The 19434-nt window shown below is 42.2% G+C and overlaps 1 protein-coding gene across 1 annotated transcript; it reads left to right on the forward strand.

Annotated features, from left to right (window-relative positions):
* Positions 1-1942: 1942 nt before the first annotated feature.
* Positions 1943-7254, forward strand: sh2d1ab (SH2 domain containing 1A duplicate b). Its single transcript, XM_084165474.1, has 3 exons — positions 1943-2224; positions 5570-5633; positions 5812-7254. The coding sequence occupies exons 1-3, from the start codon at positions 2082-2084 to the stop codon at positions 6040-6042; spliced, it is 438 nt and encodes a 145-aa protein (XP_084021600.1). The 5' UTR covers positions 1943-2081; the 3' UTR covers positions 6043-7254.
* The last annotated feature ends 12180 nt before the right edge of the window (positions 7255-19434 follow it).

The raw sequence follows: 19434 nt of genomic DNA on the forward strand, positions 1-19434 counted from the left end.
CATTATTATTGGTCCTTATCAAGCCACTACAAAACATTACATTATAACTGTTCAGGCCACTAAAACATATTGCATTATAACTAGTCAGGCCAGTACAACATATTACATTATAATTGGTAAGGCCACTACAACATATTATAGTATTACTGTTCAGGACACTACAATATATTATAGTATTACTGGTCAGGCCAGTACAACATATTACATTATAACTGGTCAGGCTACTACAACAATACACATTATAACTGGTCAGGCCACTAAAACATATTACATTCTTACTGGTCCTATTCAGGCCACCACAAAATATTACATTATAAATGATCAGGCCACTACAACATATTACATTACAACTGGTCAGTCCCCTACAACATATTACACTCTAACCAGTCAGGCCACTAAAACATATTATTTTATTACTGACTAGGCCACCACAACATATTACTGTACCCTGTATTACCCATTTGCCATGTATTAACCCATATTGTATTACCCCATTCTACCCTGTATTAACCCCATACTACCCTGTATTACCCCATACTATCATATGTTACCCTGTATTACTACATTACCTCCTGTATTACCCCATACTACCCTGTACTAACCTGGAGATTCCTGGCCCAGAAGACTACAAATATGATGCATGCCTTTTCTATTATTCTGTATAGTTCCATACAGCACATGAAATATATATATATATACATTTTGCAACTATTTTTATTGGTATTTTCTTTCACAGTTACAGTAAACAATGCTTGAAATACAGTACATTGCACATGTGGTTCTACACATTTGATATACCACGGGAACATGCTTTTTGAATGAGGTTGGAATGTATATAACCCATATGAAAATATGAAATACTTAAGTAATACTTTCATAACAAAACATACATTAGAAACAACAAACCACACAAAAAAATATATTAAATACAAAGCTTAGGTAGGCAGTTTACTGTAGAGTAGAGGGAAATTGCTCTGTCTCTACATACAGTACCAGCCAAAAGTTTGGACACACCAACTCGTTCAAGGGTTTTTCTTTATTTTTACTATTTGTTACATTGTAGAATAATAGTGAAGACATCAAAACTATAAAATAACACATATGGAATCATGTACTAACCCAAAAAGTGTTAAACAAATCAAAATATATTTTCGATTTTAGATTATTCAAATAGCCACCCTTTGCCTTGATGACAGCTTTGCACACTCTTGACATTCTCTCAACCAGCTTCATGAGGTAGTCACCTGGAATGCATTTCAATTAACCTTCTTAAAAGTTCATTTGTGGAATTTCTTTCCTTCTTAATGTGTTTGAGCCCTATTTCGTAAAAGACCAAGTCCATATTATGGCAAGAACAGCTCAAATAAGCAAAGAGGAACGACAGTCCATCATTACTTTAAGACATGAAGGTCAGTCAATACGGAACATTTAAAGAACTTTGAAAGTTTCTTCAAGTGCAGTCGCAAAAACCATCAAGCGCTATGACGAAACTGGCTCTCACGGCCTCCTACCAAAGAACATTGGTGGCATTTTATATTAATTTCCCTGTGGCCACCCACTGCTAATAATTGTCTGTTGGTGCGGCCTGTTTTCCCCTTAACAATGTTTTGCACGGAGATAGTTACGCAGGCAACAGCTCTCTGCACAGTGCATCATCAGTATTTTCATTCAGAAGTGTCAAACTGATATTTTCCCCTGTTCTTGATCTCTATTGTTGTGGAAATATTCAGTTTGAGGCTTTTGATGTTGTTTCCTGTCAGTATGACTTAACTTCCTGAGAGAGCTGCAAAGCTACCATGAAACTTAAATGTGAGAGAGGGAGAGAGAGAGAAAGAGAGAGAGGGAAAGAGAGAGAGGGAGAGAGAGCGAGGGAAAGAGAGACAGAGTGAGGTGAGAGGTTAGATACTTGGCTTGCGCGCACTCAGATAAGAGAAAACTGAGATCTGCCAGACATTACAGAAAGGGAGGTGATCAGCTGGTGTTCTGAGCTTGGAGCTTGGAGGTTAGGAGGCTGAAAGTCTGCTATATTGAGAGCATAGTGTTAGGGTTAGCAGTATAGTAGTGTTGAGTGGTCCAGAGCCATGGAACAGGAGAAACTAGCCGTGTACCACGGAGCCATCAGCAAAGAGGAAGGGGAGATGAGGCTGTGGACGGCAGGACGGGACGGCAGCTACCTGATACGCAACAGTGAGAGTCTAGCTGGGCTCTATTGCCTCTGTGTGCTGTGAGTATCTTCCACACACAGTGGTGGAAAAAGTACTAAATTGTCATACTTGAGTAAAATTAAAAACACCTTAATAGAAATTGACTCAAGAAAAGTAGTCACCCATTAAAATACAACTTGAGTAAAATTCTAAAAGTATTTGGTTTTAAATATATGAAGTACAGTGGTGAAAAAAAGTAGTACATATTCATACTTTGAGTAAAAGTAAAAATAAATGCTATACATCAAATTCCTTATATTAAGCAAACCGGATAGCACGATTTCTTGTTTTCTTTTCAACAAATAAACCATTACAATCAATCAAAACAACTTCTATCCTCAATACGTTTTACACCAGAGTCCTAAACTGCCTTACCGGTACCAGGGAATCAAGATGCAAGGTATTTTCCAGTTTATTCCAACAATGGGGGGCACTAAAACTAAAGGAGGATTTACCTAAATTGGTAGAGACCAGAGGGACCTCAAGAGTTAACCGACCCTGCGAGCGAGTTTGGTATCTCATACTTTAATACTTTAGCAAGTTGGAAGCTTGTGTAGTAGAGCTTTGTAAACAAAAATGGAGTAATTAAGTGATCTACAGGACTTCAATGAGGACCAACCAACCTTTTGATACAGGATGCAGTAGTGCAGTGGTGGAAAAGGTACTCAATTGTCATATTTGAGTAAAAGTAAAGATAACTTAATAGAAAATGACTCAAGTTAAAGTAAAAGTTACCCAGTAAAATACTACTTGAGTAAAAGTCTAGAAGTATCTGTTTTTAAATGTACTTAAGTACAGTGGTGGAAAAGTACTCAATTGTCATACTTAAAAGTAAAAGTAAATGCTATACATCAAATTCCTTATATTAAGCAAACCGACAGCATTTTGTAAATTAATTTTTACGGACAGACAGGGTCACACTCCAACACTCAGAAATAATTTACAAACTCAGTATTTGTGTTTAGTGAGTCCTCCAGATCAGAGGAAGTAGGGATGACAACACCTTATATTGATAGGTGCGTGAATTGGACCATAATTATATCCTGCCTGAGCATTCTAAATGTAACAAGTACTTTTTGGTGTCAGGGAAAATGTATGGGTCTGGGAAAATGTATGGGAGTAAAAAGTACACATTTTCTTTAGGAATGTAGTAGAGTAAAAGTAAAAGTAGTACAAATATAAATAGTAAAGTACAGATACAGTGCCATCAGAAAGTATTCATACCCCTTGACTTATTCCACATTTTGTTGTGCTACAGTCTGAATTCCAAATGGATTAAAAAAATAATTGTGTCTCACACATTTACACACAATACCTCCATAATGACAAAGTGAAAACATGTTTTATTGAAAATGAAATACAGAAATATCTCATTTACATAAGTATTCACACCCCTAAGTCAATACTTTGTAGAAACACCTTTGGCAGTGATTACAGCTGTGAGTCTTTCTGGGTAAACTCAGTTGGAGTCCTGTGTAGCTCAGTTGGTATAGCATGGCGCTTATCACACCAGGATTATGGGTTTGACTCCCACGGGGGACCAGTACGAAAATGTATGCACTCACTACTGTAAGTCGGTCTGGATAAGAGCATCTGGTAAAATGTACGTCTCTAAGAGTTTTCCACAGCTTGATTGTGCAACATTTGCCCATTATTCTTTTTAAAATGTTCAAGCTCTTTCAAATTAGTTGATGATCATTGCTAGACAACCATTTTCAGGTCTTGCCATAGATTTTCAAGCAGATGTAAGTCAAAACTGTAACTCAGCTACTCAGGAAGATTCACTGTATTCTTGGTAAACAACTCCAGGGTAGATTTGGCCTTGTGTTTTAGATTATTGTCCTGCTGAAAGGTGAATTCATCTCCCAGTGATTGGTGGAAAGCAGACTTGAAAGCAGGAAATCTCTAGGATTTTGCCTGTGCTTACCTCCATTCTGTTTCTCTTTTATCCTGAAAATCTCCCCAGTCCTTAATGTTTTCAAGAATACCTATAACATGATGCAGCCACCACTATGCTTGAAAATATGGAGAATGGTACGCCATAATGCGTTGTTTTGGATTTGCCCCCAAACATAACACTTTGTATTCAGGAAAAAAAGATAATTGCTTTGCCACATATTTTTGTGGTATTACTTTATTGCCTTGTTGCGAACAGGATGCATGTTTTGGAATATTTTTATTCTGTACAGGCTTCCTTCTTTTCACTCTGGCAATTAGGTTAGTATTGTGGAGTAACTACAATGTTGTTGATCCATCCTTAGTTTTCTCCTGTCACAGCCATTAAAGTCTGTAACTGTTTTAAAGTCACCATTGGCCTCATGGTGAAATCCCTGAGTAGTTTACTTCCTCTTCGGTAACTGAGTTAGGAAGGACGCCTGTATCTTTGTAGTGTCTGGGTGTATTGATACACCATCCAAAGTGTAATTAATAACTTCACCATGCTCAAAGGGATATTCAATGTCTGCTTTTTTATTTCTACCCATCTACGAATAGATGCCCTTGGAAAACATTGGAAAACCTCCCTGGTCTTCATGGTTGAATTTGAAATCCGCTGCTCAACTGAGGGACAATACATATCATTTTATGTGTGGGGGTACAGAGATGAGGTAGTCATTCAAAAATCATGTTAAACACTATTATTGCACACAGAGTGAGTCCATGCAACTTTATATGTCACTTGTTAAGAACATTTTTACTCCTGAACTTATTTAGACAAAGGGGTTGAATACTTATTAACTGACGACATTTCAGCTTTTCATTTTTAATGAATTTGTAAAAGTTTTGAAAAACATAATTCCACTTTGACATTATGGGGTGTTGTGTGTAGCCACGGGGGGCCAGTATGAAAAAGTATGAAAATGTATGTACTCACTAACTGTAAGTCGCTCTGGATAAGAGCGTCTGCTAAATGACTAAAATGTAAAATGTAAAATGTAGGCCAGTGACAAAATCTCAATTTAATCCATATTAAATTCAGGCTGTAACACAATAAAATGTGGAAAGAGTTAATGGGTGTGATTACTTTCTGAAGGCTCTGTACCCCAAAAATACTTTAAAGTATTTTTACTTAAGTACTTTACACACACACACACACACACACACACACACACACACACACACACACACACACACACACACACACACACACACACACACACACACACACACACACAAACACACACACGCACAGTAATACTGACACTGTGATTGTCCTATGGTCGTACATACAAGCACATACTGCTATGTGCATGGTCAAACTTACTGTGTGTGTGTGTGTGTGTGTGTGTGTGTGTGTGTGTGTGTGTGTGTGTGTGTGTGTGTGTGTGTGTGTGTGTGTGTGTGTGTGTGTGTGTGTGTGTGTGCAGGTTTAAAGGCTATGTGTACACATATAGGCTGTCCCTGGATGGTGGAGGCTCCTGGACAGCAGAGGTAAGACACCAGACCTCCTGTCTCTCTCTTTCTCTGTCTCTCTCTCTAATTCTTTCTCAAGCTCTCGCCACCACACTAACTGATGTTATTCCTGATCCCTCCTGTTTCTTTCTCCCCTCTCTCTTTCTCTCCCCCCTCTTTTTTTATTCCTCACCCTCTCTATCTATCTCTCTTCTAGACTGCTCCCGGCGTGGAGAAACGATACTTTCGGAAAATGAAGAACTTGATAACAGCTTTCCAGAAACCAGGCCAAGGCATTGCTACACCTCTCCTCTACCCCGTAACCATGCAGAGTAACACGCACCCTGTCACCAAACAGAGTCAAACACACCTTGGTAGCATGAAGGCACACACACACCCTAGCAGCCCGCCACCAACTCACACCACTGAGAATCATTACAAACAGTAGACAACAGCTAGAGACACAGAGAGAGAGACAGACTACGCTAGAGACAGACATTCTTGATGTGGGCCTGTATTCTTGTGTTGTCACTGTGCTAGTCATTAGTTAATAGCATTTGGTTTCAGTTTGAATAACTTCAATGTGATCCTTTAATTCTCTCTACATTTGTAGTATTGATGTTCTATATTGGTCTTTAAAATGTGTTTGTAAGACATGTACATTATTGTTGCTATATTTGATTACAACTCAACTACATAGTCATGTCAGAAAATAAATAGTATGTTTTGTTTTTAAAGTAAGATAATTTCTAACTGACAAATGAAAAATATGCTACCAAGGCTATAAAATAAATGCCACTGGTTAAAATGTAAATTTCTGTAAGGTTTATCTATCTCAAGCATGCATGGCACCTCATCATGGACAATCATCTACCCTAACCCTAACTTAATCAGGAACCACAGCATCTCCAGTAAAGACTAAGGCCTTAATTCAATCAGATCAAGCGTTAATAACCCGCGTTTTGGCGGTGTTGGTGTAACTGCGGTATGAGCTAACAAATAGGTGAGTGGCTGCTCTTGTGTGTCCCCACCGGGTTAGGAATTCAAAAAGTTGAGAGAAAGTGTAGGCTAATGCATGTTTTCATCTTATTTTGGATGGAGGGATTTATTGCCTATTAGTTTAATCGAGGTGTAGACAACAGAACATCACGCATTCCAGTGTTTGAATTTGTAATGCAGCTGCATGTGATTTGTTGGATTATAAATCAGGTGTGGTTTCATTGCATCCCATTGCAGTGTTCATGATAGCGTAACGCAAGGAGCAGCTTGTGGATTTGACAGCTCTAATGTGGATGTCGGCTAGCGCGGGATCTGTTTGAATCTAACTATAACCCTATATCTCTGTTGTGACTGGATGGTAAATTACTGAGTATAATAGCGGACGATATTGCCACTCCTATTTGCCATATCTTCATTCTAAGCCTACTAGAAAGTGTAAAAGTAATTCTGCTACCCAAGAATAGGAAAAAATGGTGCTTGACCAGATACAATGCTATTTTACTGTAAACAAATGGACAACAGACTTTCAGCACGCTTATAGGAAGGACATTCAACAAGCACAGCACTTACACAAATGACTGATGATTGGCTGAGAGAAATGTATAATAAAACGATTGTGGGTGCTGTTTTGTTAGATTTCAGTGTGGCTTTTGACATTATTGATCGTAGTCTGCTGATGTAAAAACATATGTGTTATGGCTTTACACCCCCTGCTATATTGTAAATATTGTACATTGCCTAGTTAAATAAAGGTTAAATTAAAAAATTAAAAAATGGAAGTCTCTCCATTATCCAGGTAGAATTAGGAATTTCCCAGGGCAGCTGTCTAGGCCCCTTACTTTTTTCAATCTTTACTAATGACATGCCACTGGCCTTGAGTAAAGCCAGTGTGGCTATGTATGCGGGTGACTCAACACTATACACGTCGGCTACAACAGCAAGTGAAATCACTGCAGCACTAAGTAAAGAGCTGCAGTTAGTTTCAGAATGGGTGGCAAGGAATAAGTGAGTCCTAAATATTTCAAAAACTATAAGCATTGTGTTTGGGACAAATCATTCACTAAACCATAAACCTTAACTAAATCTTGTAATAAATAATATGGAAATTGAGCAAGTTGAGGTGACTAAACTCCTTGTTCATACAACAGTAGCTAAGTAGAGAAATCTTCCATAATAAAGCGCTGCTCTACCTTCTTAACAGCACTATCAACAAGGCAGGTCCTACAGGCTCTAGTTTTGTCGCACCTGGACTACTGTTCAGTTGTGTGGTCAGGTGCCACAAACAGGGACCTCGGAAAATTACAGTCGGCTCAGAACAGGGCAGCACATCTGGCCCTTAAATGTACACAGAGAGCTAACATTAGTAATATGCATGTAAATCTCCCATGGCTCAAAGTAGAGGAGAGATTGACTTCATCATTACTTGTTTTTGAATGCACAGAGGTGTCTGTTTAAACTACTAGCGCACATCTCGGACACCCATGCAAACCCCACAAGGCATGCCACCAAAGTTCTCTTCACAATCCCCAAGTCAAGAACAGACTATGGGAGGCGCACAGTACTACATAGAGCATAGAGCCATGACTGACGCAAGCAGTAGAATCGGATAAAAGATCCAGATAAAAATCCACCTTATGGAACAGCGGGGACTGTGATAAGAAAAGCATTCTACACACACGTACACATGAATGTTGTATTGTAAATATGTGATAGTGGAGTAGTGGCCTGAGGGAACACACTAAATGTATTGGGTAAAGTGTTATGCAATGTTATGTCATGTACTATTTTAAACTGTAAATAACTGTCGTAATGATGCTGGGCCCCAGGAAGAGTAGCTGCTGCCTTGGAAGCAGCTAATGGGGATCCATAATAAATACAAACACAAATACACTTCTACAGAGGGAGAGAAAGAGAGCGAGTCTGAGGGAGTGACATGTTAAAAAGATAAAAATCTTTCTCCTCTCTATTTCCTGTGTGTGCCCTCATCTCGGAGCTCTTCACACGTCTGCAAAACTCTCCCACACTGTCTGTTGCTTCTTTCTTTCTTTCTTTCTTTCTTTCTTTCTTTCTTTCTTTCTTTCTTTCTTTCTTTCTTTCTTTCTTTCTTTCTTTCTTTCTTTCTTTCTTTCTTTCTTTCTTTCTTTCTTTCTTTCTTTCTTTCTTTCTGTTCATCCCTAGCAACAGACTGTTGGATGGTGTGTGTGTGTGTGTGTATGTGAGTGCGTGTGTTTAAGTGTGTGTGTGCATGTTTGTGTGTGTGTGTGTGTTTAAGTGTGTGTGTGCATGTTTGTGTGTGTGTACGATGCCCTACCTGTCTTTTGTGTGTTTTAATATTACATCGCCATCTTGTGGTCGTTAATCTCCATGTTCTAATATAAGCTTAAAGCCACCAGCAGTCTTTTTAATGTTATTTTTTTAATCAACACTGTATGTCTAATAAATCACTGTGTGTGTTTATTTACTGAACATAATTCCAAAATAGACATTTTAATCATTTAATCATGGTGTTTGGACCATGATAGTTCGTTGGTGATGTGGACACCAAGGAACTTGAAGCTCTCAACCTGTTCCACTATAGCCCCGTCGATGAGAATGGGGGCGTGCTCAGTCCTCTTTTTTTTCCTGTAGTCCACAATCATCTCCTTTGTCTTGGTCACGTTGAGGGAGAGGTTGTTGTCCTGGCACCACACGGCCAGGTCTCTGACCTCCTCCCTATAGGCTGTCTCATCGTTGTCGGTGATCAGGCCTACCACTGTTGTGTCGTCGGCAAACTTAATAATGGTGTTGGAGTCGTGCCTGGCCATGCAGTCATGGGTGAACAGGGAGTACAGGAGGGGACTGAGCACGCACCCCTGAGGGGTGTCTCCATTCTCCATGTTGGAGACATGTCTCCATTCTCCATGTTCATTCAGAGGAACCCCAAGATTTTCTCTGTTCTCTTGGGGCACTATCTGATCGACTGAGGTAGTCTTGTTAACACATTTTCAGTCCTGTCTTTCTCTAATATATTTCCCATAGCTTTAGTTCATTTCCCAAAACCTTCCTATATGGCAAGTATGTACAACATGCATCCCCCTATAATCACATACATTCCCCCTTTATCTACTGTAATAGCGTCCAATGAGTGACATTTCAGACCCAATTGCTTGAAAATCCAAGACTGTTAATAGGTACCATGTTCAACTCTGTTGAACCCTGACTCTGTTCCCATAATATGCCTGAGGAGAGATACAAAGAATAACACTCTGGTTTCAGTCCCTGATAAATCAGTACAGCCTTGGACTAGTTAGGTTTGAGGAATTCAACCAAAGGTCAGATCAGATGAAAATAGCATAAACATTCCTGTCTCACACACACCAAACCCCATGATATTAACCAATTAAGTTATTACATAGCAACAGAGATATGTACCACTCTAAAAATCCACATCAATCCCCACTCTTTGGGAATACATAGTCCCATATCAATACCTCCAAATACTTCAAAAGTATATAGTGACTAATATGTGAATACGGTAACCTAATAATCAACATGTTCATGATATCAGTCACAATCCTTACATTGACATGTTTCAAACAGTAAGATTCAAAAAGTTTTACTCAAAATAAAACATATAATTGTATCCTAAGACATTACAATAAGGTGTCGCTCTTTTAACCATAATATCTATTTAAGACAGTTATCTCGCAATTTTACAAGCAATACCCTTGTCACGGATTCTGCCGAGACTGCCCTTCCTTCTGGCTCGGGCAGGCTTCGGCGTTCGTCGTCACCGGAGAACTAGCTGCTGCCGCTCTATGTTATATGTTCACTTGATTGTTGTCTGTTCTTGCACACCTGTTCCCCATTATGTTAGTTTGTCTTCCTCTTTAACATGTTCACGTCCACTGTTTGGTGTTCGTGATTATTGTTTGTACGAGTGTCATTTTGTGAGCGGGTTTTGCTCCTCCTTTGTTGTTTGGAGGGTTTTTCTTGTATTTCTTTACTACTCAGTAAAGTGGTTCTTCATCTCATTCTGTGTCCTGCGCTTGACTCTGGCCTACCGCATTCCACTGACATTCGTGACAGAAACACGCACCACTATGGAGTCAGCAGGAGCAGCCGAAGTAAACGAGACGATGGAGGAACGAGTCCAACGTCAGGAATTAATGATTCAGACTCTCGGGGTCACCATGGAACGAGTATTCCAGACAATGGAACGCTGGGAGAGAGGTGGTATCCTGTCACCATCTCCATCCACTCTACCACCTACAACACTGGTCACCGCTTCGCCATCTGGGTCCAGTGGGATTCGGCTCTCGCTCCCGAGGGCATATGACGGAACACCTGCCGGGTGCCAGGGATTTCTCCTCCAGGTCGAGCTGTACCTGGCCACCATTCACCCGGCGCCCTCGGGATATGAGAGCGTGTCCGCCCTCATCTCCTGTCTATCGGGGAAGGCGCTGGAATGGGCCAACGGCGAGTGGGGAGGAATAGATGCAAGTACTGTCCGCTACGAGGATTTCACCCGCCGCTTCCGGGCGGTATTCGATCATCCACCAGAGGGGAGGTCGACGGGTGAACGTCTGTTCCACCTACAACAGGAGATGAGGAGCGCGCAGGAGTTCGCGCTGGAGTTCAGAACTTTAGCAGCCAGCGCGGGATGGAATGAGAGGGCCCTGATCGACTATTATCGCTGCAGCCTAAGGGAGGACGTCCGTCGGGAGCTGGCCTGCAGGGACACCGATCTCACCCTGGACCAACTGGTGGACATGTCCATCAGGTGGGATGACCAAGTGGCGCAGTGGTCTAAGGCACTGCATCACAATGCTAGCTGTGCCACTAGAGATCCTGGTTCAAATTCAGGCTCTGTCATAGCCGGCCGCGACCGGGAGACCCATGGGGCGGCGCGCAATTGGCCCAGCGTCGTCCAGGTTAGGGGAGGGAATGGCCGGCAGGGATGTAGCTCAGTTGGTAGAGCATGGCATTTGCAACGCCAGGGTTGTGGGTTCGATTCCCATGGGGGGCCATGAAAAATTAAAAAATAATGTATGCACTCACTAACTGTAAGTCGCTCTGGATAAGAACGTCTGCTAAAATGACTAAAATGTTTTTAAAAAATGACTAAAATAACCTGTTGGCAGCCCGCGGACGTCCGTCGGGAGCTGGCCTGCAGGGACACCGATCTCACCCTGGACCAACTGGTGGACATGTCCATCAGGTGGGATGACCAAGTTGCGCAGTGGTCTAAGGCACTGCATCACAATGCTAGCTGTGCCACTAGAGATCCTGGTTCAAATTCAGGCTCTGTCATAGCCGGCCGCGACCGGGAGACCCATGGGGCGGCGCGCAATTGGCCCAGCGTCGTCCAGGTTAGGGGAGGGAATGGCCGGCAGGGATGTAGCTCAGTTGGTAGAGCATGGCATTTGCAACGCCAGGGTTGTGGGTTCGATTCCCATGGGGGGCCATGAAAAATTAAAAAATAATGTATGCACTCACTAACTGTAAGTCGCTCTGGATAAGAACGTCTGCTAAAATGACTAAAATGTTTTTAAAAAATGACTAAAATAACCTGTTGGCAGCCCGCGGACGTTCTGATCAAGGGCCGTCCATTCCATCCCCCAGCACCTCCGAGTCTACCCCTATTGAGCTTGGAGGTGCTGCGGTTAGGGAGACGGGGATAGGGACCGTCCCCTGCACCAACTGTGGCTGCAGAGGACACACTGCTGGTGGGTGCTGGGGAGGGTCCTCAGGAGGTCGAGGCAGCAGGCAGGGCACTGGTCGACCGTCTCAGGTGAGTAGGCACACGACTCACCCAGAGCCTCCTGTTGCTAATTTGTGTATAGATATTGTTTTTCCAGAAGTTTCCCCCCATTCCCAGCATAAGGCGCTAGTAGATTCAGGCGCGGCTGGGAATTTTATTGATCGCCAGTATGCTCGTAGTTTAGGGATTCCTACTTTGTCTGTTGATAAACCTTTCCCTGTGCACGCTTTAGATAGTCGCCCGTTAGGGTCAGGCATAATCAGGGAGGTCATCACCCCACTTCTGATGAGGACGCAGGGGGGTCATGAGGAGAGGATTAGCCTCTATCTGATTGATTCACCTGCGTATCCTGTGGTGTTGGGACTTCCCTGGTTAACCATTCATGGCCCCACGATTTCATGGCAACAGAAGGCTCTTAAGGGATGGTCCGGTCAGTGTTCAGGGAGGTGTGTAGGAGTTTCCTTGGGGGCAAATACAGTGGAGAGTCCAAACCAGGTTTCCACTATGCACATTCCTGCCGAGTATGCCGATTTGGCTATCGCCTTCAGTAAAAAGAGGGCGACTAAATTACCACCTCATCGTCCGGGGGATTGCACGATAAATCTCCAGGTAGGAGCTGCACTTCCCCGGAGGCACGTGTATCCTTTGTCTCAGGAGGAGAGGGCGGCTATGGAGACATATGTCACCGAGTCTCTGAGACAGGGATACATTCGGCCATCCACTTCACCTGTCTCCTCGAGTTTCTTTTTTGTGAAGAAGGATGGTGGTTTACGCCCGTGCATTGATTACCGTGGCTTAAATCTGATTACCATCAAGTACAGCTATCCATTACCCCTGATAGCTAGTATGACGGAATCATTGCACGGCGCACGCTTCTTCACAAAATTGGATCTCAGGAGCGCGTACAACCTAGTGCGTATCCGGGAGGGAGATGAGTGGAAGACGGCATTTAGTACCACCTCTGGACATTATGAGTATCTTGTCATGCCATACGGGTTAATGAATGCTCCATCAGTCTTCCAATCATTTGTGGGCCATTGATAACCCTTTAGACCTCATTCTCTGTAATTCTCACAATGATTATTAAACCACAAAATCGGCTACATTTCATCCCATATCAAATCATCCTGGTATCGTTACTACATAAGGACTCGAAACGGCGGCGGCCGTATGATCAGTGGGACTCACCATATGGCAAATGGACGGCCCCTTACTAGACGTCCGCGGGTGAGCTAAAAATGGGGCGATGGCCCCGGGATATGAATTTTTCTTTTTTTGGGCAAATTCCTGCAGTACCGGACAGTTCCACAGTGTGACGATGAGCGTCATATTGTAAATGGACGTTTCATCAGCCAAATGGACGTGGCCGTTTCTCGTAAACTGTACTGACTTTGAAAACGAAACTTGGTGAGCGGGGGGGCGGCCAGATGTGCTTTTAGCCTGAAGACAAGATGGCGTCGAGGACGCGACGCTCTTCGAGTTAATGCACATTTTCTGGGATTAGATTTCGAAAACGGTCATACAGCGCTAATTTGACCGCTCTGCGTCAAACTACACGACCCTACGGTGTAAGGAAAAATGGAACCAGCAATTTAACTGTCGTAGTTTACGAGAAATCGTAGAACGTCACATTGACGATGAAAAAAAAGTATTTATTTTTTAAGGCAGGTTTTGGAGCTCTACGTGATCTCTGTGATTTTATGTGATTTTCTGGGTAAAATGTGTCCATCTTTAACTAGTTATGTACATTTGCAACACTGATATGTACATGTGTCCATTTGCCATTACGTATATTGCCAGTGCCAATATGTTGTAATGCAATTGGACAAACTAACACAAGTACTCTTTTGAGACCCAAATAACCACCCCAGAAGCCCAGGACACAGAGAAAGCACCCATAGAGACATGCTGTAGCCTGACAAGTGCTCACACTAGCCATCAGACCTCCGAAAAAAACTCACATGCACAGCCAAGCTGGAGTGATACAGTGTAGGGCTTACAGACGCACAGAGCCTGCAATAGTTACTTGAACTGGAACCATCAAAGAACCGTCAGACCTAGAACTCTGAAACTTTAGAATAACAGTTCTAGAGCTTAAGCCGGTCCTGCACAGTGAGTTTCGTGGCTCTAGGAGGTTCTCCGGCCGAGAAACAGCCTCGTACATTTGCAATACGTTCCATTCATAGTTATCATCACGAAAATTTCGACATTTAGAAAAGTCCCAGAATCACAAGGCTGGGTGCATTGAAACTGGCCCGGCCCATAGAAACGGAACATAAAAGTCTCTGGCCGATAGCTCGTTCAGGGACCCCGTAGCGACCCCTGAAATAAGTGATTTTTCAGCACTAATTAAGGTGACCTATCAAGCCGAAACTCTGGATTCCGGTTCGCCTCAGCTGGGCCTACACATAATGTCAGAATCGGACCTGCAGCTTGAACGTAACTACGTGTTTAATGGTTTTTTATGGTTTCGACCAGAAGGCGCTATGTGTTTTGGTCCGGCTCTGACATATGTGATAGGTGGCTTCTAAACGAGTTGGACAAAGTGAGTTTGGTGTCAATATGTATCCTTTTGGTGTCAGTATGACATTTTTTTGGAGTGATGGCTGAGTTGATGGCTGACTGTCCAATTGCAGTAGAAAGTATTGGCAGTGGCAATATGTCATATGGCAAATGCACACTCTATATCACCCAAACAGGGAGTTACCATCACCAAGTTGTCATGCTGAAACCATCACTGAAAGGCAAATGGATGGCATCACTGTAGTCTCTAGGCCGTTCCGAGTTCAATGAGGTGCCCCACTTGACTGTAGCTCGCTCGGGCTGACCGCAGCGTCTGTGCAAATAAGTGGGCCCGGAATGAAGCCTGACTAGTAGTGATTTCAACATGATTGGACATTTTGCGGCCTCTGGGTCTCACAGAGACGCGCCGTTTTCGACTATCTCATCAGGGGTAGGTTGGGGTGGACAAGCCACAGAGTTATTCTAGCTGCATGCAGCGGTTCATTCAGTCTGACCCATCCGAGTTGTTCCCCACAGGATAACATGGGTATACATGTAATGCTCTAACTCTGCTCCTATTTATGCAATTTGCAAAATTCCTTTTGCCACGTGATCAGGGTCACCTGTAGCTCCACTGATATGAATATGAATACAGTACATGGTCCACTTCATATACTAAAACAGAAGGATGACCTTTACTATCAACAAATGAACAGGGGTGAAAAAAATAAACGGGCTTTCTGAAATCAACACTGAGAGGCAAATGGATCACTGTAATCTCTAGGCCGCTCCGAGTTCAACGAGGTGCTACACTTGACTGTAGCTCGCTCGGGCTGACCGCAGTGACTGTGCAAACAAAAAAGGCCCAAAATGAAGCCTTGAACTCAATTTATATGCTTTTGGGCCACAGCGAGAGAACCGTTGAGGCTAGAAACACAATTCAACCACAGGAACGCTCCTAAGGTCCTCCCGATCCGCGCAAGCCTACCCATGACCATGTGGAATTAACCCTTAACAGTGACAACAGCGTGCATTTATTCACACTCATTTCCCCCCATAGAAATACATTGCCTGCTGCCCTAACTTCAACTTGATGCCTATGTTGGTTTTGATTGCCATATCAAACTGTCTTCTTTGTCAACCCATCAGGCCACTATAAGGATTACCTGTGTTGAGTTTAAGCTTCCTGGAGCAACCGGAAGTGGTAAGATTGACCCTAAACATGGTTTAGATTGACCCAACCTGCAGATTGTGAAAACACTACATTCAACCCTCTGTAAAAAATTCAGTTATTTATCAGAGAGAAATTACTTATGAAATAGTTCATTTCAAAACCTTCTCAGAGTGTGAACACAATGCAGCTGTCAACTAGGTTTATTGTTGGTTTGACTTAGTGTTTTCAGAGGTTTATGTCCTGAAATCATGGTGTTTTTTCAACTTGGTAGCTTCATTTAGCACCTATATCCACTCTATTATTTTGTGTTACTTAACTAAGTTAATTTAAAAATAAGAATGCAATAACACATTAACACTACTTTACATGGAAGTCAGCAGGGCCACAAGGGAGAAGGCCCAAGTTAATAGGTCTGTCTGTGTGTGCCCCTGTGGAGGCTGGTCACTCTCTGAGGTCCAGACAGTAAGCTGTTCTCTCAGGCCAATGGGAGATGTCTTTTGAACAGGCAGGGAGTGCACAATTAGAGACATGGAGCTCCAGAGGTCACAAGGTCAATGTGGGCCTGCATGGAAGTCAGCTGGGCCACAAGGGTGCAACAGCTTTAACAGAATCCAACAGCAGAGTGTCGTTATAATGGACTTGTATGTTTGCCATATGAAATACAGCCTATGCCACTGTAACATACTGGCATTGGTAATGTTTCATATGGCAAACGTACAAGTCCATTTGCAATACATTTCAATGGGCATTTATTATCACCAATTGGACTTGCTGTAACATGCTGTTACAAAGCTTAAAAGCCAAATTTTCTAGATTATTGAACTCGGGCTGGCCAACAAATGATAGTGGATCCTCTCCCTTACTCATTGGTGTTGATTTCAGCATGTCCATTTGGCTGATGATAAAGGCCCATTCAAATATATTCCAAATGTACTTGTACGTTTGCCATATGTAACATTGCCAATGCCAATATGTTATACTGGCATTGGCAATGTTTCATATGGCAAATGGACATTGTACATTTGCCATATGAAACATTGCCAATGCCAATATGTTATACTGGCATTGGCTGTATTTCATATGGCAAACGTACAAGTACATTTGGAATATGTTTGAATGGGCCTTTATAATGAGCCAAATGGACATGCTGAAATCAACACCAATGAGTAAGGGAGAGGACCCACTATCACTTCTAGGCCATCACGAGTTCAGTGAGCTTTACATTTGGGCAATTCAGCTTTATAATAGCAAATTACAGCATGTCAAATTCATGATCCATTGTAAGATACTGCTATTACCCATAATTCATTGCCAGTCTTAACATGTTATACTGCAATTGGACAGTGTCCATTTGTCATGTGATGTATTGCCAGTGCCAACATGTCCAGTATAACAGGGATATGAGGGGATTGAGGGAGTGGAACCTAACATACTGATATATATATATATATATATATATATATATATACAGTGGGGAAAAAAAGTATTTAGTCAGCCACCAATTGTGCAAGTTCTCCCACTTAAAAAGATGAGAGAGGCCTGTCATTTTCATCATAGGTACACGTCAACTATGACAGACAAATTGAGAAAAAAAATTCCAGAAAATTACATTGTAGGATTTTTAATGAATTTATTTGCAAATGATGGTGGAAAATAAGTATTTGGTCACCTACAAACAAGCAAGATTTCTGGCTCTCACAGACATGTAACTTCTTCTTTAAGAGGCTCCTCTGTCCTCCACTCGTTACCTGTATTAATGGCACCTGTTTGAACTTGTTATCAGTATAAAAGACACCTGTCCACAACCTCAAACAGTCACACTCCAAACTCCACTATGGCCAAGACCAAAGAGCTGTCAAAGGACACCAGAAACAAAATTGTAGACCTGCACCAGGCTGGGAAGACTGAATCTGCAATAGGTAAGCAGCTTGGTTTGAAGAAATCAACTGTGGGAGCAATTATTAGGAAATGGAAGACATACAAGACCACTGATAATCTCCCTCGATCTGGGGCTCCACGCAAGATCTCACCCCGTGGGGTCAAAATGATCACAAGAACGGTGAGCAAAAATCCTAGAACCACACTGGGGGACCTAGTGAATGACCTGCAGAGAGCTGGGACCAAAGTAACAAAGCCTACCATCAGTAACACACTACGCCGCCAGGGACTCAAATACTGCAGTGCCAGTCGTGTCCCCCTGCTTAAGCCAGCACATGTCCAGGCCTGTCTGAAGCTTGCTAGAGTGCATTTGGATGATCTAGAAGAGGATTGGGAGAATGTCATATGGTCAGATGAAACCAAAATAGAACTTTTTGGTAAAAAGTAAACTCGTCGTGTTTGGAGGACAAAGAATGCTGAGTTGCATCCAAAGAACACCATACCTACTGTGAAGCATGGGGGTGGAAACATCATGCTTTGGGGCTGTTTTTATGCAAAGGGACCAGGACGACTGATCTGTGTAAAGGAAAGAATGAATGGGGCCATGTATCATGAGATTTTGAGTGAAAACCTCCTTCCATCAGCAAGGGCATTGAAGATGAAACGTGGCTAGGTCTTTCAGCATGACAATGATCCCAAACACACCGCCCGGGCAACGAAGGAGTGGCTTCGTAAGAAGCATTTCAAGGTCCTGGAGTGGCCTAGCCAGTCTCCAGATCTCAACCCCATAGAAAATCTTTGGAGGGAGTTGAAAGTCCGTGTTGCCCAGCGACAGCCCCAAAACATCACTGCTCTAGAGGAGATCTGCATGGAGGAATGGGCCAAAATACCCGCAACAGTGTGTGAAAACCTTGTGAAGACTTACAGAAAACGTTTGACCTGTGTCATTGCCAACAAAGGGTATATAACAAAGTATTGAGAAACTTTTGTTATTGACCAAATACTTATTTTCCACCATAATTTGCAAATAAATTCATCAAAAATCCTACAATGTGATTTTCTGGAATTTTTTTCCCTCATTTTGTCTGTCATAGTTGACGTGTACCTTTGATAAAAATTACAGGCCTCTCTCATCTTTTTAAGTGGGAGAACATGCACAATTGGTGGTTGACTAAATACTTTTTTCCCCCACTGTATATATATATATATATATATATATATATATATATATATATATATATATATACATACACCATTTTGTCATTATACAGGCCATTTGGACATGGTTCACTTACTTTGGCTTTGGAACTGACTTCCTATGATCATATCTGGTAAATGGACATGACATACTGATTTGGTACTTTCAAGACTTACATATGCCATTTGGACATTTAATATGCCATTTGGACATTATATATATAATTTCTATGTTTCATATGCCATTTGGACGTTTCATGTGCCATTTGGACATGGTTCTGACTTTTGGGTCCAGAACCCAACTTCCTGTGATCCGATGTGACAAAAGTACACTTTGTCCATTTGCA

Source organism: Coregonus lavaretus (genome assembly GCF_964263955.1).
Source record: "Coregonus lavaretus genome assembly, chromosome: 7".
NCBI classification, from domain to species: domain Eukaryota; kingdom Metazoa; phylum Chordata; class Actinopteri; order Salmoniformes; family Salmonidae; genus Coregonus; species Coregonus lavaretus.

Bases quoted from the DNA above. Each gene is read 5' to 3' on its own strand.
- sh2d1ab (XM_084165474.1), top strand. From the start codon at position 2,082: ATGGAACAGGAGAAACTAGCCGTGTACCACGGAGCCATCAGCAAAGAG. The intron at 2,225-5,569 runs GTGAGTATCTTC...GTGTGTGTGCAG, and splicing joins CTCTATTGCCTCTGTGTGCT to GTTTAAAGGCTATGTGTACA. The intron at 5,634-5,811 runs GTAAGACACCAG...TCTCTCTTCTAG, and splicing joins GAGGCTCCTGGACAGCAGAG to ACTGCTCCCGGCGTGGAGAA.